This window comes from Silurus aristotelis, assembly GCF_946808225.1.
Source record: "Silurus aristotelis genome assembly, chromosome: 22".
Taxonomy (NCBI): Eukaryota; Metazoa; Chordata; class Actinopteri; order Siluriformes; family Siluridae; genus Silurus; species Silurus aristotelis.
In genome coordinates, this window is record NC_139595.1 from 8,094,335 (window position 1) to 8,118,619 (window position 24,285).

General features: G+C 35.4%; 1 protein-coding gene across 2 annotated transcripts in view; it reads left to right on the plus strand.

Annotated features, from left to right (window-relative positions):
• The first annotated feature begins 512 nt into the window (after positions 1-512).
• The window catches only part of gpc5c (glypican 5c), an 83,875-nt gene continuing 60,102 nt past the window's right edge, over positions 513-24,285 (plus strand). For both annotated transcript variants that reach the window (XM_083525786.1, XM_083525787.1), the window contains exons 1-2: positions 513-931; positions 18,569-18,730. In XM_083525786.1, coding sequence (XP_083381912.1) covers positions 763-931; positions 18,569-18,730 — 331 coding nt within the window. In that variant the 5' untranslated portion in view covers positions 513-762. The remainder of the gene's footprint in view (positions 932-18,568; positions 18,731-24,285) is intronic.

A 24,285-nucleotide genomic window follows, 5' to 3' on the forward strand; every position in this document is an offset into this window, starting at 1 on the left:
AGAGCAGCGATTAAAACGATGAAGAGTGGAAAGTCAGTAGGCCCAAGAATACAATATGTTTCACACAACGCGTGGCTACAAGTATCCGTCTTTAATTTGTAAGTTTGACCAGAAGGCGGCGACAAAATACCTTTTTTTTTTTTTTTAATTGAAGCATAGCGTTGTTCCAAATGATGATTAAGGATTAGTGCAACTGTTAAATCGGATATTAGACACAAAAAAAAATTAAACTCTTCTCACTTTTTGTTTATAGTAATGTTAATTGTCATTACAAGTTTATTCGTCTTTTTATATATATATATATATATATATATATATATATATATATATATATATATATATATATATACTTTTTTAGTGTTAGTCTGATTTGTAACATTTGACACTTTATTGAAATTAGTTTTTTTGCTTTATTTTGAGCATGCATTAGTATTTATTTTGTATGTTTCTGATAGAAAAGGGAAAATAGAAAAGACAAGACTCAGCAGTGGGGTGGGGGAGTGTGTGGGGGGGAGAGAGAGAGAGAGAGAGAGAGAGAGAGAGTGCATAGCCTCCAACAAACTCAGAAGTGACCCACACCACTCTGCAGCTTTCTTCTGAACAGTTTGCATAAAAAAACCCCTGTGAATAATGTGATCTACAAATCAACGAAGAGTGTGTTCGCGTGACGTTTATGCTTCCCCTCATTTCGTCTGGTTGCGATTTTGGGTTTCGCGCCGTCTCCCAGTGATCTCCGCAGACCACTTACTAAGAGATGCTGCCATGTCCCGACGGCTGTTTCCGCGACTGAACGTGCGCTGGATCGCGGCGCTGCTCGCGCACCTGGCCGTGGCGTCTGCTGCGCGCGCGCACACCTGCAGCGAGGTGAAAACGGCGTTCCAGGTGCGCCAGATCGGCCCGCTCAAGTGGGTCCCGGAAGCACCTGCTACAGGTGAGCAATCCCTCATATTCTCTTACCTTGAGCGATTTGACATACACAGTGGCATGCATTTCCTCATTTAACATTTATTTTCTCTAAGACACCTTTCCTTTTTGACGCATCTTTATTAACATTATACTGTTTTAGAGAAAAAAAAAAGTGGAATATATAACCCTACAAATCAGTCTCTGCTGTTCTGTGTGTCCCAATACAGTTGATCTAATGACCAACTCCTTGACTAATTATTCAAAATTTAAATTCACAAAATGTGAACATGTGCAGCACAGGCCAGGGTTCGAAAATCTTGATTCTCTATAGGATACAGATTGTGGAGCCTGGTCCTGAGCATTGTTAAAAACTAATACTAAAAAACTAATAGTCGACTAGTATTAATATAATCACACACAAGACCCCCACAATGCAAAATGCAAACGTAGGCCTACATGCAAAAACCTACAAAAAAACAAACATACCCCTAAAAAATCTTCTATTAGCAATAATTAATATTTATTTTTCAATGTGTGCAACCGGATTTATTAATGCATGTGCAATTAAATTATATGTAATATGTAATAAAGTAGACTTCAGACATTTTAACGATGTTCTTTGTTCAATACTCTCTTCAACACAGAAAAGGAAAAGAGGTTAATTAGATTATTGGTTCATTTGGGTGTGGAAGCAAGGAAAAATGTGAAGGACAGGGGGTATTTCTGGAACAGGGTTGGAAAGCTGTACTTCTGTGAGAACAGAGTCTGTTTTTCAATTTAGAGATGGCTTTAAACTAAATTCCAGAAGAAGCTGAGAGTTTCTCGTAACTGTCCTAAAGACTTTTTGGCCCCTTTTTTTGTTAAGGGGTGTGTGTGTGTGTGTGTGTCTGTACAGATGTATCTACAGTAGAAACACCGCCTTAAGTATTTACAAGCTACGTCATTTTCTTCCACTCACAATATGTTTTTAGAACGTACATTACATACAATACATTTTACACCCATATTTAAAATAAAATGCTACAACATATGGCACCTTATTTGCATTTTTAGTGCATTTGATTATGTAAAAATTTGTCAACCCAGGTGATTTTGAAAGGTTTCTGCCTTCACAAATGCCTACAAATTCTTGTGCAAAAAAAAGAGCAAGTGCCAGGGGCTGCATTATAATGATACAGGGACTGGCAAAGGATGTGTCTGGTTCACTAAAATAGCTTTAAAAATGTCCAAGACGAATAAAGGGCAACTACAACCAAATATATCTACCAGGAAAGGCCATTTCTGCTTTGGTTTAAAAACCACAAACAGCAATTACCTACTTTTGTGTAAGTGACTGTTTACATTGCACATTTTTAATTGCCATGTTTAATTCACATTTCCTTTTAAAAATATTTCAGATCAATTAAATTGCAATGAAATCTACTGTACACAAATCTTCATGTCATTGAACAGGTTTTCAAAAAAATTCGGATGTTGGCTCTAGCTGAGCCATCCCAAAATGTTGATCTTCTTCCAAGGCTCAATATCTTTTGAGGCCCAAGTCTCAATCACATTAGAAGAGAATGAGCCCCCACAGTAATACCACCATGCTTCACCATGGATATGATGTTAAGTAAAAACTTGATTTAAAAAAGTTCAACCATTTCACCAACATGACTTGGGGTTATTCTATGTAGGAAGGATTGGTCTGATTAGAAAGATTTATAAAAGACTGGATTTTCATGGAGACCCTAACCCACTGCACATAGAATGACAAGTGGAAACTCCATGCATAGAATGACAAGTGCAAACTCCATTAATGGTGGTAATGTTGTCCTTTTATTAGTTGATGATGATGATAGCCTTTATGGTAATCAATAGTACAAATACCTTTGAAAAATTAGATTGCTTTAAGCTCTTTAAAACAATATTTTTAATGTAATTGGTTTATTCTAACCACACTCACAGTCCCCATCATAAAAGGGGTTTCACTAAAGTCACAAACGTTTTTGTACATGTCCAAAAAACAGCAGTTTTAAAAAGGGGCATCCAATGCATATAACTTACAGTAGAATCAGTGTATCAGTCTGAGTCCTTTTATTGTCTATATAATAAGTTCAAAGTTTCTTGAGCCCACTTAATTAAAATTTCATACCCTAGAATGTCTGAAGGAATGAAGGCCCCAGTATATAACAAATTCACACTCTCCCCAAAATTAAAACTCATAAGCTTTTTATTAGAATTTTGTATTTTTCTTTTTTGCTATAGTTAACTTTTGCCTTATATTTATTTTATTTATGTCTGTGAGGAGTTTTGCATTTTCTCCTCATGCCACCACATGGGCTTCATCTGGGTAGTCCAATTTCCTTCCACCTCCCAAAAACAGGCATGCAGATGGAAAAAGTCCCTCATCATGCACATTGTTCATGAATTAATGAATGGGTGATAACCATCCACTAACTGGCAAGTTCCTGTTCTTTCTTATATTAGCACTGCTTGCTTAAATTACCCTTTTAACTGTGGCCTCTGACACTGTGACAGCTGACAGGCACAGGGCAATGACAGAGCTAAGTCAGCCTGCAAGACTGTAGACACAGACAAAAAGAAGTCTGGACCAGGAGTCTGGAATGTCAGGCATGCCAAAGTGTTCTTAACCGCTGACACTGAGGATCTCTGTCACAAATAGAATTTTTATGCAAAGCTGTTAGGGGAAGCATAGTTTTATTTATGTTATTTTAAAGTGAGTTGGAGCAATACTTTCACAGTATGATATGATATATGATATGATGTGAGATATCATTTTCTATATACAGTATATATATATATATATATATATATATATATATATATATATATATATATATATATATATATATATATATATATATATATATATATATATATAATGATGTGGGATATCATAAATTTCTTTCAGTGTTTCTTCTTTATTTTTATAATTTTAAACATTGTACAGTAATTCTGAAAACATCCAAACAATATATTAATATAAAATAACATGTATGGAACTATGTACAGTACTAACAAAAAAGTATTAAACAACCCAAAATAGGTTTTATATTTTAGAATGTCTAAAGTAGCTTCATCGAGCATTGATGACAGCCTGAGCAAACTCGACATTCTCTCATCAGATTCATGAGGTAGTGACCTGGAATGATTTTTAGTTCACATTTGTATCTTATCGAGAGTTAATTTGTGGAACTTATGCCTACTTAATGTGCTTTACACCATCAGTGTACATAACCCATACATAATCCATAATGTACATAATCCATATTATGTCAAGAAACACTCAGTTAAGTGAAAAGAAAAAACAGTGCATCATTACTTTAAGACATGAAGTTCAGTCAATCTGAAAAATCTCAAGAACTTCAAAAATAAATTTCCAGGTGTATCAAACACTATGATGAAACAGGTTTTGAGTACCATAAGGACTGTCCCAGTATAGGAAGACAAAGAGCTACTGCTGCTGCAAAGGATAAGTTTATTTGAATTACCAGCCCCAGATGATTTGCATAAATTTGACATATTCCAACATCCACTGTTCAAAGAAGACTGCATGAGTCAGGCCTTTGTGGTCAAATTGTGGCAAATAAACCATTATTTGGAAGAACAACAAGCAGAAGAATCTTGCTTTGGCCAAGAACACAAAACATTTATTTTAAATTAGTGGAAAACCTTACTTTGGTCTGAAGAGTCCAAATTTGAGACTTTGGTTCTAACCACCATCTCTTTGTTAGATGTACAGAGGTTCTGTTGTGTGTTGGGTGCTTTGCTGGAGACATTGTTGGTAATTTAGTCAAAATTGAGGGCACACTTAACAAGCAGGGATACCATGACATGCCATCCCATCTTGTTTGCACTTAGTAAGACCATCACTTGTTTTCTAGCAGAACAATGACCCCAAACACACTTCTAGGTTATGTAAGCACTATTTGTTCAAGAAAGAGAGTGATGTAGTGCTGCATGAGATGACCTGGCCTCCACAATCACCCAATCTAAATTTACTTGAGATGGCTCAGGATGAGTTGGACCAGAGAGTGAAGGAAAAGCAGCCAACAAGAACATAACATGTCTGGGGACTTTTCAAGATTGTTAGAAATCCATTCCAGGTGACTACCTCATGAGGCTGACTGAGAGAATGCCAAGAGTGTGCAAAGCTGTCATCAAAGCAAATGGTGGCTAAAAAATATAAAACATATTCTGGGTTGTTTTACAAGGTCTAATTAATTCTATAATTCTATACATGTTCTTTCATAAGTTGCATTTGGTATTGATTAACAATGTTGCAAATGACACAAATAAATTAAAACCACTGGAGAAGGTGTATCCAAACTTTTGCTTTGATGTTAGATTTGTAAACTCTTGGCATTCTCTCACCTGCTATGGACCAGATGATTTTTATTACATCCTGATACATAAAACCATAGAAATCAAAGAGGATATACTTCCATTTTTATGTGAATTTATAAAGTAGAAACAAGTAAAAGACAATTACTACATGTAAGAATATTCTGCATAACAATTATTGGAAAAAAAGACTTTAAAAAGACTTAAATATTTTAATAAATTATTTAAACAATAGCAAAGAAGCGTTGTAAATGAGTTTCATTAAACATGGAAGCTATCTCACCTTACATTTCAAGTGTTACAAGAATGCAATGCATTTATAAGACAATCTTGCTTGTTTTTATTATTTCATCATTGCACTAAAGTATAAAATCCTGCTAACAGAGCTTTTAATTAATGACAGTGGCATTTAGCCAGGGATAGCATAAGAGCTTTAAGTAATTAATGCCACAAAGTTGCTTATCCACTGGTTTACGTAAGTTATGATCTGTATTAAAGCAGCCAAGTGAACTATATCAGGATTACGTCCTGATGTTACAAAGCCAGTGCCATCCATTACTAAATGAGGAGAGTTGATTTTCATTGAAAACATACTGATGCAGCTCTGGCTTTCAGTCTGACTCATTCCTAATTTTCCTATAGTAACATTATTTACATTCCTAACTAAAAAAGAAAAACCTTAAAGAAAGGTTGAGTTACATGGCTTTGGCTTATTCTCTATTCAATAAATCTAGAGCGCATTTTAATACAATCAACATGAATTGCTCTTTATTAAATTGAAACTAATACAATTTTTTATTATTATCTATTTTATTATTATTATTATTATCCATTTTTTTTACAATATTGCACAAGGACCTCTTCGCACTTTATCATCTCCATTATTTGGTACTGTAGGGAGGTTATTGAGATTGTTTATGATGTTTTCTGCTGGGAATATGTTGTTGAAAACATGAGAGAAATATTACATTGCAATCAATTTTTTTTTATATATTCGTAAAGCTTCTATATGGAGCCCCAGAGATTTAGGAGTATAAATTGTGGTATTGTAATGAAGGTGGTCAGTGAAAACACTTTGCTATTCCTTCATGAAACACATTATAATATTTATAGAATTACATAAGTGAATTACATATTCATGTTTTTCAAGTGGGAAAAGGTCAAATGTAATTACGTGCTTAATATATTCAGTGTAAATCAATATCTATTTGCAATTTTTTGTATTAAGGCAAACTGGAAAAATGTTCTTGTGGTCAGACAAATTTGAAATTTAAATTTCTTTTTTGGAAGCCATGGATGGCCCGTCCTCCAACCTAAAGAGGAGAGGACTATTCAGCTTGTTATCAGCGTTTAGTACAAAAGCTTGCATCTATGATTTTTTGGTGTGCATTATTACCTATGTAACAGACAGCTTGCACATCTGGAAAGCCACCATCATATGTATAGATTTAAAGCAGTTTTAGAGCAACATATGCTTCTATTCTAGATGACATGTTTTTCAGGTAAGGCCTTGGATATTTCAGCAAGACAATGCTAAACCACAAATACTGCTGACCTGGCCTGCCTGCAGATTAGACCCTCAATAATTGCAAACATTTGCCACATTATGAAACAAAAAATATGGCAAAGAAGACCTAGGACTGTGGAACAGCTAAACTCCTGTATGGGACAACATTCCTCTCCTGAATCTCCAGCAACTGGTCCCAGACATACAGTGTAAGGAGTGCTGTTACAGCCATCAGATTTAAAATTAATTTATTTTTCCTTAAAATGGTACACTTTCTCAGTTTAAACATTTGATATGTTCTATTGTGAATAAATATGGGTTTATGAGATTTGCAAATCATTTAACTCTTTTGGAATAGGGGTTATATTTAATTAGGGAAATAATTAAATGGAAAGCACAAATTAATACATTTGGAGTGTAATAAATTTGCCGAAGCTCATTTATGTTAAAATAAAGTTTTTGTCATAACGGCATTATTTAATGCAATCATAATAAGTATATTTATGGATATTGTTCCTTTTTGAAAATGTTTTTTCAACTTACAATGAGTTTCCTATTAGAAATTGGACAGCAAGGCTGATTTAAAGTATTGCATTGTGTAGGGTTTTTCCAACTTGTCACTTTAAGCCAACATTACATTGTTTATAATTCTAACCTATTTTGCCCACAGAGAACATTTAGTGAGTGCAAAAACATTTACAATAATCCCTTCCTCCACAATGCATGTGATAAACTTCACCCACTTTTTCTTTGTAAATCACCCATAAAATGTCTAGTTATTCCATTCCATTAATGTCTGTTAATTGTAATCCTTAACAGAGGAATTAGTTTATAATGCAATCTGGGCTGAAAAAACTGATTGGCAAGTTCCATTGAATAGATTAAGCCAATTATTTAAGGAACATAGGTAAATTAATGTTTTCTCTTAATGTCTGAACTATAGAAAGACTGATTAAACAACTATTTTGTGTAAACTTTGATATAATATTTGACATTATGGTCAAATTCTTATTTTTGTCAGCTGATATATTAAGTATTTCTTAAAGAACAGGAACCGGTTAATCCCACCCTGTAAAGGAACCATTCTTGCATATATTATTTTCTATAAAAAAAAAAATATATTTTTTTTTTTACCCTTAATTTTACCTTGCTAACATTGCTTATTTAGAACATCAAATAGCCTTTGGTTAGGGCATGAAAGTTGGGTTGCCTCTTTGATGGGAACGTTAGAACAGCCTCTGCATTCATAGAGTTGATCTCTGCCAATGCAAGAAAGTCTCAGCTTCTCAACTTCTATTTACTTTCCTTCAAACAGCCTTTCAACATATTCTCCTTCTGCACCCCATTTTGCTCGGTCAGCTGCTTCTTACTGTACCACAGCCTGCCTTTAACTGAGTGTTTAAATCAGTTCTAAATCAGTTTAACACTGATCTATATGATGCTGTACCATGTACTAATTTCAGTGTTTGCCACAGCAACAACCTTTAGCTTTAGTCTCAGTACAATCAGCACAAATTTCACATTAAGTCAGGGTTAATGTAAGCATTTAGGCAAGTCTTCTGTACTTTGTGCACTCACTGCAAAATTGCTTAAGAATGGTTTGAGAAACATGAAGTTTAAGTTATTGACTTGGCCTCCAAACTCCAAAGATCTCAATCCCCTCAAGCATCTGTGGGATGTGCTGGCCAAACAAGTCCGTTCCATAGAGACACCACCTTGCAACTTACAGAATTTACAGTATTTAATGTCTATGCTGCTAAAGTCTTGGCACCAAATACCAAAGCAAACATTAACAGGAACCCATGCCTCAATAGGTCAGAGCAGTTTTGTTGGCACAAAGGGGGCCCAAAAATATTAGCAGGGTATTAATGTCATGGCCAATGTGTGCATTACATTTTATACAATTTCAGAATTGTTTAATAGTTATTGGAAGAAGAATGGTATAACTGTTATAAATGCTATTGGAATATTTGTGGTATGTGATTATAGGTGTAGGTAATTTTCTTTGTTGTAATTAATCAGCAGATATATGTGCATGGCTTTTTAGTAGTTACAAAGGAATGTCGGGTATGTTCGATTGACTAGGTAGAGGTTAATGAGGGATATTTGTTTGTGTAGAAAAGACCATTTAAGGTCACATTGGCAAGACTGTGTGTGTGGTGCATGTGTGTATAGAAAGTGCGTATGTGACTCTGTGCCTAGGCTGTCCTGATTGTGGTTCAGACTAGAGCAAGGGGCATATGTCCAGTTTTGCTTGGTGGGCTGTGTTTTACTTTGAGAATATATTTTCAAAGTTCTACCTAGTATATTTTATAGATTTGTAAACCTGGTAGTAATGGTGGAATTTTCCTATCCAAATACACCCAAAACCTCTAGCTCTCCCCATTTCCTGTTCTTGACCCAGTCTGAACATTCTCAGGTTGGCACACTGTGAGTATTTGTGCCAGTTTGAAATAGGATAAATATTGTGGCCACTTGAAGAAAATGTAGTTTTATTGCCTAGTTCTTTTGGAGAGATATTTTCTTTAAGCATGGGTCCTCACAAAATCAAAGAGTAAACATTTTGAATTGATGACTCATGACACATTTTAAAGCAAGAAGGTTTCCTCTATTAAGAACTATTAAAATAGTATCAGTTGGCTACTTCCGATATTAACCACAGTATTAAATGAATATTAAAACTGGTCTATATTGTATATAAATGAAACAGAAACCAGAATAATTAAGGAGATTTCAGGTTTGTCTCTGCAAGTCAATCTTAAAATAATTCAATTGTAATACATTTTGCATTTGCATAAAGACTGTAGTAACGAGAAGAAAAATTAAGATCGTTGGGTCTCTAAAATTAATATCTATTTTAAATGTTACACTTGAAGGAAAAGAAAGGAGAAATAAAGCCAAATGCCTTCATGATGTATTGAGTTCACACACACACACACACACACACACACACACACACACACACACACACACACACACACACACACACACACACACACACACACACACACACACCTATGCCTTTACCTATTCTAATTAGGTGTCTTGAATAGGTCAACTCTGGAATGAAATCTTTAAAACACAGCTTTTTCTGTTTTTAATGCATCATTTAATGCATTATTTGATGCATCAGATACCTGTGCTATGATTTTATTGGGATGTTAATCAATACAGGGTTTTTTTTTTATTAATATTTTTTATAATTTTTAGCCTAGTCACTATAACTGATAATATTAAAAGGTATTTGCATGCAAATTTACAATAATACAAGACAGTTGTAGGTTAATATTCAGCTAAATAGTTTTGCCTTGTTTTGTATTGGCAAAAATTAATCCTCTGTTTTGCATCAGAAACTCTTTGCTAGTCTAGTTACTGTTCATAGCTGATGGGGTTTATTTGCCCTGAAAATTAACCACTAGTCAGAGTGTATATCCGCCTCCAACCTCAGTGATCCTGAGATGGATATTGATATTACTTGAGGAAGACCACTCCTCAACAACCCAGTGCTCTGGTATAAGAAAAATTCTATGAATTCTAGAATCAATCCAGGAAGGCTGCTGAACCAGACAACATTCCTGGCAGAGTGCTTAGAGGATGTGCAGACAAGGTCTATGAAGGCATCTTGGTACAGTATGTTGGTGTGTATAAGAGAGACAAATTTGTCCAAAAAGTCTATTAATACATACAGTTTTATTGTTTTAAAATGCAGTCATTTCCCTCTACTCTGTGAATGATGGTAGCTTAAAGAGCTTGCAGCAGATGTGAGGTAAGAAAACTACTGCAGACTTGTAACATGTAACTCATTGTGCTGTACCAACCAATTGGTATGTGGAGGTGCAGTATATGCACTAGAATAACATACAGTATCTCAGAAAAGAGAGTACACTATTCACATTTCAGCAAACATTTTAGTATCTTCTCAAGGGACAATATTATAGAAATAAAAATTGGATATATTTTTAATTAGTCAATGTGCAGCATGCAGTATAGATTTCCTGTCCTCTGAAAACAACTCAAATTACAGCCATTATTGCAACAAAAGTGAGTACACTCTAAGTGATAACAGCTGTAAGACGTTTAACCATTCAAAGCCACATGTCCTATTCATCATGGTGCTTTAAGTACAATTCTCTCATACTGATACAAGTTGGTTTGGCCAACTTGACTTGACTTGACTTGACTTGACCCCTGGATGTTCAACATGGCACCTCATGGCAAAGAACTCTCTGAGGATTTGTGAATTAGAATTGTTGCTTTCCACAATGATGGCCTAGGCTATAGGAAGATCGGTAAAAACTGAGTTACAGTACAGTGGCCAAGGTCAAACAGAGGTTTTCCTAGACGGGTTCCACTCAGAACAGTGAGAACAGTCCTCACAAGAGCCGATCAAAGAAGTTGAGTCCTTGTGCTGGGCATCTGGTGCAGAAGCTGGCTTAAAAAAAAACAGACGCATGAGTGTTTGTTTGCATGGTCGTTGTCCTCTTCTGCAGCTGGCTCACAAGAAAGCCCGCAAACGGTTTTCTGAAGACAACCTTTCCAAGGGCTTGAATTACTGGAACCATGTCCTTTGTTCTAATGAGACTAAACTAGTTTGGCTTATATGGTGTCCATCAAGTGTGGAGATTCCCTGGTGAGGTGTAGCAGGAAAATTGTGTCTTGCCTACCGTCAAGCATGGTGGTGGTACCATCATGATCTGGGGCTGCATGCGTGCTGCTTATACTGGGGAGCTGCAGATCATTGAGGGAAACATTGATTCCAACATGGACCATGACATTCTGGACTAGAACATAATGCCCTCACTTCAGAAACAGGGCCAAACAGCAGTTTTCCAACATAATAACAACCCCAAATATACTACCAAGAAGAAAACTGCTTTGCTGAGGACGCTGAAGGTGAAGGAGTGGCCAAGTATGTCTCCAGACCTGAACCCTATTGAGCACCTGTGGGGCATCCTCAAGCGGAAGGTAGAGAAACATCATATGTCTAACTTCCAGCAGCACAGTGATGTCTTTATGGAGGAGTGAAAGAGGATCTCAGCAACAACCTGTGCAGCTCTGGTAAATGCCATGCCCAGGAGGATTAGGCAGTGATAAAAATGGGGCTTTCACAAAATATTGACACTTTGAACACAGTTTTAACATGTTCACTTAGGGTGTGCTCACTTTTTTTGCCAGTTATTTAGAAAATAATGGCTGTATGTTGAATTATTTTTAGAGGACAGTAAATCTGTACTGTTATCAGTGGTGGGTAGTCAGGGCCAGCAAAGCCTTCTATGCCTGCCTAAACACTTTCAGAAGCACTGACCTACATTTACAACCTAAATTCTAATATTTGTTCCATAAAATTGTATTAATTTATTCCCAACAGTTTGTTCTCTTCATTCATTTTAATCTAATGTTGTGTGCTATTAATAAGCAATAGCCAGAAGCATTTAGCTTGACACTACAATATTTGTTAATTAATCTTTTTGGAGAATGGACACACATGAAATGGCAAAATAAAATCATATGAAAGATGGTATGTGATAGGAAGTATGAATGTTAAGTATAAAAAAATAAAGGACAGAGGTTATGACTTCACTCCTTTGGGAAACAGCAGCTGGTGCAACCTAGATAATTGAGCCACACTGACGCGTTGCCAGGGTATGCTGATAGCGAGGGATGGTGAGAGCTATCTACCCCTATTGTGTTTCAAGGCCAGATTTGGATGGGTGGCACAAAGCTTGGGTAAGGATTGAGCAGTGATAGTGAGTGAATATGTGAGTGGCATTACTTGGGTTCAGCTTTCATTGCATAGGCTCTCTGTCCCCCTTTCCCTTTCCCCCTTTCCCCTTCTCTCCCTCTGTTGAGGGCCAAGGTGCTGTGTGCAATCCTGGGCCTCAATTTCCGAGGGCTCCAGTATCACAGCAGTTAATTCTGTCTGTGATGTCAGTATGTTGTGTATGCCAGAATCTTCAGTGTGGGCCTATATGTGTGGTGTGTGTGTGTGTGTGTGTGTGTGTGTGTGTGTGTGTGTGTTAAAAATCTTCATTACAATTAAATGGACAGGGCTGTCTTTATTTAAATGACAATGCTGAGTGTCTCTGGTATTTGAATGTATATATGTGTGTGTGTGTGTGTGTGTGTGTGTGTGTGTGTGTGTGTGTGTGTGTGTGTGTGTGTGTGTGTTTGGCTCGTGGCCCTAAGTTAAGGTTTCTAATAGCGGCAAACATTAGATCATCGCCCTAATGGGGAAATGAAAATGGATATTAAGATAGTATTTATGACTAAGCTTGTACATTAAGGCACTGATCTAATGAGATATCAATTATTCATATTAATTTTCTATGTGCAGTTGGATAAATTGTATACAGTTACTGAATTGTTGAAATGTTGTGGGGGACTTTTTAAACAATTATGTGCATGGATGATGTTACACTGTCAGGTTGCAATAGTGCAGTATTATGCAAAAGATTTATATCATTCAAATCCAAAAATCCAGACAATATCAAAATGTGGTAATCGTAGTAAAAACAGAAATATAATACATTGATCCCAAAACAGAAAAAATATGTATAGGAATCAGGCTTAAATATCAGGTGACTAAACAATATTTTACATTCAATGAGTTTAGTTTTTTTTTTATAACACTTTAAACAATAAAGACTGTCCAATAAAAGCTTTACAGAAATAAAAAGGTAATCAAATTGGAATTTCTAAGTTTAGTGCATATACGTTTATCTCTGATTTGTAAGCCAGTGGCAACAGTGGCAAGGAAAAACTCCCTGAGATGGCATGACGAATAAACCTTGAGAAGAACCATATGCAAAAGGGAACCCATACTCATCTGGGTGTTGAAGTGTACTGTTCTGTGATGGGTGCTTACATGCAGAACTGTTCATAACTGGTCCTAATCCATTGTAGCAAACTTGTTTATATTAATTACATTCCAAATCCATCCTCATAGTTCTTGAGTTGCTCAGTAACTTCTTGGATCTTCAGCCTAAGAAAAGAAAACTCCATCTAGAGGTAGGGTGTCAGGATAAGAGAGGATATGATGTGAAATGATTGCCCACAGTCAGAATGTATAAAGTGTGTGGGTGATTGAATGGAACAGTGAATGAGAATTGTTTTTGTTAGTTATTAGCATTAGTTTTAATCCATTATAGTAATTTTTGAGCCATATTGCTGCATGTAAGTTGAAGTCTGACGGTGATTCTGGGATTGTCACAAGTAGAGGAATCAGTATTTTAGGTAAATGCTATGAAACAAGGAATGATAAAACTGTTAAAAATGCAATGTAAAAGTAAAATAGTATTTAGCCACGTTTGAAAATATACGTGAATAAAAAATGTTTTAAATGCATTATTTAAATATGAAACCAACCAAGTACTTCAATAAAAAGTCATTATTTAAAAATAGAAGAACAATTCAATTGGCAACTCATTAGACACATTGTCCCAGACAACAATGTATTGGAAGATCTATTCCAAGATGGCGGCATGTATGGTCTGATGTGTGTTTGTCCTCTTATCTATATTCATTTGTTTGCTTTTATGCTCATATATGGAGTAAAATTTTTAGCAGATTCTATGATTGAGCTCTTTGGTTTTTAGATAAAATAATTTTTATTGGATTATGGACTACTTTGCTGCAGAAAAGCTTCCATCTCCAGGCTCTACTTGGATCCTGAGGCCCTGTTAGCCTCTCTAGCTACCATCTCTAGGCTCCAGGCCCTAGCAGCCCAGTTTACATCTTCAGGCTTTATTTGGATCCTGAGGCTTTGTTAGCCTCTCCAGGCCCTAGCAGCCCAGCTACCATCTCTAGGCTCTGTTTGGATCCTGAGGCTCTGCTAGCCTTTCCAGGCTCTACTTGGATCTTTCCAGGCCCTGTCAGCTCCTCCTGGTTTTGCTAACATCTTCTGCTAACATGATTAAGATTAAATGACTTTTTAATCTTAATGTTAGGCCCTCTTTCATTTACTATTTATATAAATAACCTTAGTCAGCATGTGTCTGATGCAAACTTTCATTTTTATGCAGATGACACAGTTATTTACTGTTGTGCACCCTCTCTTAAACAAGCCATTGCACATTTACAGAATGCCTTCACTGTGGTCCAAAACACGTTGCTACAGCTGAAACTTGTGCTCAATGCAGAAAAAAACAAATGTATGATCTTCACGGGCCCTCGGAATAGACCACTGAATGTTCCCTCAGTGATTACTCTTGACGGATGTGAAATACAGACTGTTACAACTTATAAGTATCTTGGTATTGTTATTGATGATTGCCTATCATTTAAGCCTCATGTTCACTGTCTAGTGAGAAAGCTGAGGCTAAAATTGGGTTTTTACTTTCGAAATAAGCTGTGTTTTTCTTTTAATGTCAAAAAACGGTTAGTGGCATCCACTTTTTTATCTGTGCTGGACTATGGTGATATATTATATATGCATTCATCTGCTCAATGCCTTCAAATGATTGACGCAGCCTATCATGCATCGCTGAGATTTATCACTAATTGTAAAGCTCGCAGCCACCACTGTGAGCTGTACTCTCGTGTAGGGTGGTCTGCTCTGGCCACACGGAGGCTTTGTCATTGGTACACATTTATATATAAGGCTATTCTTGGTGTGCTTCCATCCTATTTATGTTCACTTCTTATGAAAAAAAGTGCTGGTCATTACTCTCTCCATTCTCAGGCTGTTGTCTTGTTTTCTGTCCCACATGTCAGTACTGAGCTGGGTAAAAAGGCCTTTGTTTATTCTGCTCCCTTTACATGGAATTTGCTGCAGAACAACTTAAAACTTAGTGAATTGATTCCTTTGAGTGTTTTTAAGTTAAGAATGAGATCTTTTGAGTTGGACTCCCTCACATGTCAATGTTTTTAATTAAGATTTCATTGTAAGTGCATAATTGGCTTTCAAACTGTTTCTATTAATTTATGTCTTTATTTTCATGTTTTTTGTGTGTCTTTGTATGTATGTAATGATGTGATGTAATTCAGCTGCCTATCTTGGCCAGGTCTCCCTTGCAAAAGAGATTTTTAATCTCAATGGGCTTCTCCTGGTTAAATAAGGGATAAATAAAAAAAAAATAAAAAATAAAAAAAAAATAAAAAATTTAAAAAACTTACTAAGAATAACACCTAGAAATTTGCTTTCACTCCAGGCTGAACTAACTAACCTACTTGGTTGAAGGCTCGTCACGTGACAGGTTTTTTGTTTTGTTTTGCATTGCCTGATTTATTTGAGATTGACCTTGCCTGACTTTTCCATTGGTTTTTTGTTTGGCTCTTTTTCTAGCTCTTAATCTGACTAGACATCAGTAATCAAGGGTGAGACAAAACACATTCAAATGTGTTTCGGCTAAACATGTTATTCATTTATGTGGAACATGATTTGCTCTCTCATCATGTAATTTTCTTTTTTTTTTATAAAATTCTTTTTTTGTTTGTTTGTTTGTTTTTGCTTAAGTGATGTATGATGTATGTAATGAATTTAGACAGCGTTTAAGCCCAAATATGTCTATTTTTTTTCTCTTCATTTCTGTGAAATACAGTAGGCAATGTATTATATACCTCTATTGCTTCATTGTGTAGTGCAAGTAGGAGGATGTCTATTTTTACAACCTTTTTGCCTGGATTCAGCACCACTCGCAGTCATGTAAATGTCGAACATTGTGCCAATATTCTCCAGCTTTGTTCAATGTTCCCTAAGAGAATCATTAATGTGGTGGACCTGGGTGATTTATCTAGCTTGACAGTTGCTTTACACTAAAACCAGTCGTGCCATTATTGTCATTAAAACATTTGTAAAGACCCTTATACTGTCTAACATTCAAAGCCAGGGCATTACTAATATATTTTATTAGTATAAATGCTTGCCTATTAGTCCTGCTTCCAACACATCTATGATGAGAACTAATCATTTGCTGTCTAATATACACTGGAGATCAAAATTAGAGAACAATTCATAAACAATTGAACAATTCTGAAATATTGTCATCTTCACTGCTCAACAGTTCTCAAGGAGTTTTTGTCCTGTCTTATTGTCCTATACCATGCTACCAGAAAACATTTTCCACAAAACAAGTGCATTTAAAAAAAAACATTATTTTGCAGAAAACACACTGATCAAAATTAGAGAACACTTTCAGATACCTCCCAGTTATTGGTGTTAATCTGGCACCTGGTGCTAATTTCCTTGATTATCTGTCAACCCCTATTTAACTGGCAGCCTAACTTCCAGTTTCACGGACTCTGCAAGATGGTGGGCCGTTCTAAAGTGACTGAAAGCCTCCGGCAGCAGGTTGTCCAGATGAAGGTCAAAGGGATGACCCTATCAGCCATAGCAAGACAAGTTGTTCGTTCTAAATCTCTGATTTTAAGAATATTGAATCTTTACAACATCACAAACTCATTCAAGTCCGCCAAGAAGGCTGGTCGTCCACGGAAGACAAATACAAGAGAGGACAGGATACTGCGGAGGATCTCAATGGGCAATCGTTTCCACACTGCAGCTGGAATTGCTCACAAGTTCAGCGCTGAACAGGGTAAGGATCTGTCTCATCATACAGTGTCTCGACTTTTAAGAGCATTTGGACTGAAAGACCACTCTGCAGTGACCAAACCTCTCATTAGCAGAAAGAATCAAAAGGCTAGACTAAGCATGTTGTGTGGACAGGGGAGAACTGGTCCAAAGTTTACTTTAGTGATGAAAGCAAGTTTAATTTATTTGGGTCCGATGGGAATCATTATGTTCGGTGACAAACTGGAGAAAGACTGAACCCAAAGTGTGTAAAGAAGTCAGTGAAAAGTGGAGGAGGAAGTGTCATGGTTTGGGGGGCATGTTTTCTGCAGCAGGAGTTGGGCCTCTTATACAGCTACATGGCAGAGTGAATGCAAATGTTTATCAGAACCTTCTTCAACAACATATGGTTCCTTCCCTGCGTTCATCACCCAATCAGCCCGCAGTGTTCTTGCAGGACAACGCTCCATGTCACACAGCAAAACGGGTAAAGCAGTTCCTTGAAACTGAAAACATTGAAATAATGACATGGCCTGCCCAGAGTCCTGATCTCAACCCAATAGAGAACCTCTGGAAAATCCTTGGCGACAAAGTTATGGCCAAGAAACCCACTACAGTCACCAAACTGTGGAGGAGACTGGAAGAAGAGTGCACCAAAACCACACCAGAGCAGTGTGAGAGACTAGTGCTGTCCTGTGGCCGCAGATGTGCTGAAGTCATTCAGAGCAGAGGCCTGTGCACTTCCTATTAATTGCTGACTGTTGTAACCTTCAGAAAATTTTGTTGTAATCTTTTTCCATGCTACAGTCATTGTTGTTCTCTAATTTTGATCAGTGTGTTTTCTGCAAAATAATGTTTTTTTTTAAAATGCCTTAGTTATTTTGTGGAAAAGGTGTTTTGGTAGCATGATATAGACAGGACAAAAACTCCTTCAACTGTTGAGCAGTAAAGATGACATTATTTCAGAATTGTTCATTTGTTTATAAATTGTTCTCTAATTTTGATCTTCAGTGTACATACATTGCTCATAAATAAATAGGACAAAAAAATAAACAAATTTAAAACAAATAATTCAAAAAACTACTGAAAAAATTGTGTTTATACACAAAAATTATATAATAAATAACATATACATGTACAAGTGATTATACTACCCCAGGGCTGCAGAGCAAAAGCTAATTTTGTATGGAGGCAAAATGGATTGGATGATGTGGTACATAGATTTATATAAATAAATATTTAGGTTTACACACATACTGTATATATGGTATATGGCAATAAATGTTCTTTCTCTCTACCAGATGTAAACCTGTTGGTGTGTAAGCATGTTGGGCCATCCTGCTGTACTCGCAAGATGGAGGAGAGCTACAAACTGGCATCAGTGAGGGATACTGTGCAGAATATCAGGTCATACAGCTTCGAACTCAAATTCCTGCTCTTGAGCCATGCTACTACCTTCACGGGTATGAATGCACAAAACTAATAAAATTTATTTTATACTTACTAATTACATTTCATGAACTGTTATACTCATATGCTAGATCATTGTGCTTTTTTAAATGTGTTAGTTGCATTTAGAACTAAGGAATAATAAATAGACAAATAATATAAAATGGTGGAAGGACAGATTAGATATTTTGATGTGCAGTTATATTACTGTACATATGTTAGTACTTTAATTATGCAACTGACCAACATATTTTTAAAGATTCAATTAAAAACCAGCAGCACTCCAAAAAATTATACATCCATATTTTCTATAATGGTTAAACATTTTTTCTCCACATAAAATCAATCTCACTTTTTTTAATAAACAAACCTAGCAGTTTTTTTTAAATCTGCATTTTCTTCTGCAAGTCTTCTGTTGCATGGCTAATATAACATTGACTACTACTGTTCAAGCACATATCTAATAAGAAATTTTATTGTAATTGTTTATTGTTCTTTCCAGGAAAATGCCTATTTTGTTTTTTCTTATCACTATAACTTTAGATTTCAGTAACACATTTAACCATTCTGAGGTGCAAATACAGAGTCTGCTTACTTTGGGACTGTCTGGACAACAAAATTCCTTTTGTTGTCTTGTTTTTTTGCCAGGAGCCTTTAAGAATGAAGCTCTAATTCAGTAATTTTTAGTAATAAAATATCCAACTTGCATTAACAGTGCAAATGCTGTATGTAAACTACTAAGCAATACCATGCTTATAATACCAATTATAAAAACATCAATACTTATACATTTATTTTCCTCTAACATGATCTTTTTTTTAAGCCCAGTCAGAATCATTGTTAGTTCTCATGAACTAATGATGCAGCAAGACACAGCTGGTCAATAACAGCTGAGCAGCCAAAGTACTTTTAGTCCTCTAAAATGGGAGGACTTTGTATACAGGGATGTAATTAAGCTCCCAAGTGGTGCAACTGTCTAAGGTTTCACCCAATCATTGGGAGATCATGTGTTTTAATCCCAATAATGCTATAACCAACTGCGGCTGGGAATTCAAGCGAAATACAACTGGCCATGCTTTATGAGTGGAAAGGATCACCATTGTCTTTCCCCAGTCTATCAGCAGTAATGGACAGTGTGATTCCAGGAAAGTAGCTGTCATATAACTAGCAGATTGATAGGGTTTACCTCACTATTACAGTAGCTGAAGGACAGAACTAAAACAAACAATCAATATATACTGTTCGGACAAAAGGAGGGCTGCAACAACTATAATAATCGATAATGAAATTTGTTGCTGTTGCCAAATGCTGTTATCGTTTAGTTGGGCTGCTCAAGTGCCGGATTAGCGTGACGGCAAGATAACACAGCCACTTGCGAAATGGTGCAGAGTACAGGTCAATCGGCAGCAGGAAAAAGTGTGCTTCCTAAGTCATTAAAGTTGAGCTTGTGTGGCATGGAACTCTCTGGGATCAGGTTGCGCAATAAGCGCTTGCAACATAGTGATGGATTTAATTGAAACGGTTGGAACAAACAATACATTTAAAAGCAGCAAATAACAGCAGCAGTAAACAATAACTTTTTTCACTGTTGTGGTTTTCAGCGAATGCTTATGCATTTGTACACATTAATATTTACTCCATTTTTTTTTTTTTAAATCAAGCCTGTTAGCTTGCTGCATTTCTCCGTTCCATTCTGGGTTTTTTTTTATAGCTTTTGTCTTCTACAACAGTTAATTTATGTTTTTTCAAAATGTGATTTACCGTGGGTTTACTACATTCAAATGCTTGTTTTGATGTATGTATATTTAATTTATGCATATATCATTCAATTATTATACAAAATGTAATTAATTATATCTTCTAGATGCTTATATCTTTACAACTATACATAATGTCTGTGTATTGTTTTAACAAAATTTGACAAAATAATGTTGTATAATTATTAACTTTTGAATTTTTTTGAATTGCACTTTTATACATAAATACCTTAAGGAGGCTTGAGATTCAATCAGCATTCTGATTCATTTCAAAGATGTTCAATGGGATGAGGTTAGAGCTCTATATCAAGCCATTCAAGATTTTCCATTCTAAACCATGTACAGTAATTTCTGGACTATAAAGCGCACCCATATATAAGCCTAAATTTGACAAAGATTTTTATTTTAAACATAAATAAGCCGCACCTGTCTATAAGCCGCCGTCGTCATTAGTTTCGTCTACACTGAAACTAATGAACTTTACACAGGCTTTAATGAAAGACAGTGTCTGTAACACGGTGTAATGGGTGAAATATGTTGTGGCTCCTTCAAGAGCAGAGCGTCATTTTGGGAATAGGCTGCTGCCGTATTTTTCCGGTATTACTGCATGTGTGCAAGACCGAGGAATATGTCCTTATTATTTTCTAATGCTCATTTCTAAGTTTCTTTGACTAACCCGTAACGCTGTTGAAAAAAAAAAAAAAAAAGCACGAGTTTTGGAAACCTGTCTGTGCTTATATGATTTCTGTTGCAACTGGAGTTAGCCAGCTCTTTTGCCATCGTTGTGCGTTTAAAAAAAAAAGTTTTTTCTCCCGATGCCGTGCAGCTCAGAACACAGGTGAGGTGCGTTTTTTTCGTTTCCGTTTGGAAATTTCATTGGTCTAATGTTATAGGGCTCAGTTTTTTGGCTTGAAGTTTGTGAAACCGGGAAAAACCCAGGAAAAATTCATAAATAAGCCGCGCCGTTGTTTAATCCACGGGGTTCAAAATGTGGGAAAAAGTAGCGGCTTATAGTCCGAAAAATACGGTAGTCTATATATACATGTAATGTGTTTTGTGCACAAGGGCAGTGTCATGCTGGAACAAATTTGGGTCTCCTAGTTCATGTGAAGCAATAGTTTATTGCTACTTACCATACCTTACCATATGGTAACAGTTTGAGGAAGAACAACATATGGCTATAAAACTCAGTTATTTTACTATCTTTGTGCATACAGTATAACTTTCACTTACCTATTCAAAACTATATTTTTACTGTATAAATGCAGTAAAAATTAAAGGGAAATTGTATTGGACTCAATGTGTTCACATTAACAAGACCATTGGATAAACAAACAACAAAAAACATTAACATTAACAAAAACATTGGATCCATATAGAACAAAAAATACAGAGAAAGAGGGAAAAAACTGACATTAAAACTTCTAACACAAAATTAAAGTGACTGACTACAAGCACATTTCATCGTAGGACTATATTCTAATGTGTGCTTGTGAAAAGCTATTGCCAAATAAAAGAGTGGGCACAAATTTAATGAGCTGGTCAGTGTTATCTCACCTTCTGTTTTATTTGGCAGCTTTAGCCGGCTACTACTAACGCACCCTACACACTCATTCATGTGTGTCCAGCTCTGCAATACTGAATGAACCATAATTAGAGCTGCCCCCCCTCATTACTTGCCCCCACAACACACACACACACACACACACACACACACACACACACACACACACACACACACACACACACTCAAACACATGCACCCTTTTAATTTTATAATCACACTGGCATCATTTCAAAGTCAGACAGTCACAAACATAAAGACATTAAACACCGACATTATATAAAAGAAACACCAAATGAGTATTGAAATACCCTGAAGGAGGTATTTCCCCCAGAGAATTCCCCCACTTTACCGCGGTTCGAATCTTGCGCCCTAAGAATTGCGGAATTGCATTTGCCACATAACTAATTTGTTTATCTGATTTTCCCTTTCTCTTGAGAGAGCACAGCTGTTATTGTTAGGTATGTCATAAATTGGTACCTGGTCATTGGTCATAAAGTCATATGTCAAAAGCCATAAAAAGGTCAAAAGACAAAGAACATTGTGTTATCTCTCACTAAATCTTAGTAAAAATTGTCTTTTTAATGTATAGTTTAGCCAGACTGCCACAATGTTCCTCACCACATCATAGTATTCAGGTTATGTTATGTAAGATAGACAACATGCACTTTGTCAATTCTAATCTGTACTTGTAATGTTACACTTATGGCAAACTGCAGTCAGGGGTATTGCCATAGAATGTCTATGATGTCTGAAAGTGTTTCAGGTGGTACATTGTTCTTTATATTCCACACTTTGTTTTAGCAATACATGTATTTAAATGACAATAAGTTGCATAATATCACTTATTAAAAATACAAAAAAAGAATTCTTATCCTTAATCTTCCATTCTTTTATAATCTCTGAACCCACTGAATCATTTATAAATTATTAATTAGTTATTCATTACTTTAATTTATATAAATAAATACAACGTAATGAGAGTAGAAGGCCTCAATCACCATTATCACCACTCTACTGTAGTCTCTTGAAACCTTTAGCTGAGCTCTCCATAACTTATTGATACACTAATCAGGTGTGACATTTTAACCTATAAGAAAAATTATGTGACAGTTTAACATAGTAATGTGTTTAAAAAAAACACACAATATATTTCTATGTTCCCCTACAGGAACTCTAGCTGTGTTAACAATTCTTTGGGAATGCTTTTGTGTTGTCCAAGCTCTGAATCACGCGTGTAATCAGTCCGTCACTGGCAGGGTGTATATATATATATATATATATATATATATATATATATATATATATAAGTATATTAGTAGTCGCTTTAATTTTATTTATATATATATATATATATATATATATATATATATATATATATATATATATATATATATATATATATATATATATATACACACAGTACAGACCAAAAGTTTATATATATATATTATATATACAGTACAGACCAAAGGTTTGGACACACCTTCTCATTCAAAGAGTTCTCTTTATTTTCATGACTATGAAAATTGTAGAGTCACACTGAAGGCATCAAAACTATTAATTAACATATGTGGAATTATATACATAACAAAAAAGTGAACTGAAAATATGTCATATTGTAGGTTCTTCAAAGTAGGCATCAAGAGAATGGCTACTTTGTCATATTGTAGGTTCTTCAAAGTAGGCATCAAGAGAATGGCTACTTTGAAGAACCTACAATATGACATTTTCAGTTGTTTCACACTTTTTTGTTATGTATATAATTCCACATGTGTTAATTCATAGTTTTGATGCCTTCAATGTGACTCTACAATTTTCATAGTCATGAAAATAAAGAGAACTCTTTGAATGAGAAGGTGTGTCCAAACTTTTGGTCTGTACTGTATATATATATATATATATATATATATATATATATATATATATATATATATATATATATATATATATAAAATTCTAAATGAAAGTGACTACTAAGAGAAAGCACTGTTTTCGGACAGCCTATGTGTTGCATGTTTGGGAGCGGAGCATGCTAGGTCGGTTAAAGAGGGAGCCGATTAAGCATGTCAATTCGAATGCTTCAATTCTATATATATATATATATATATATATATATATATATATATATATATATATATATATTATATATATATATATATATATATATATATATATATATATATATATATATATATATAAATTATAAATGAAAACGACTACTAAGAGAAAGCACTCTTTTCGGATG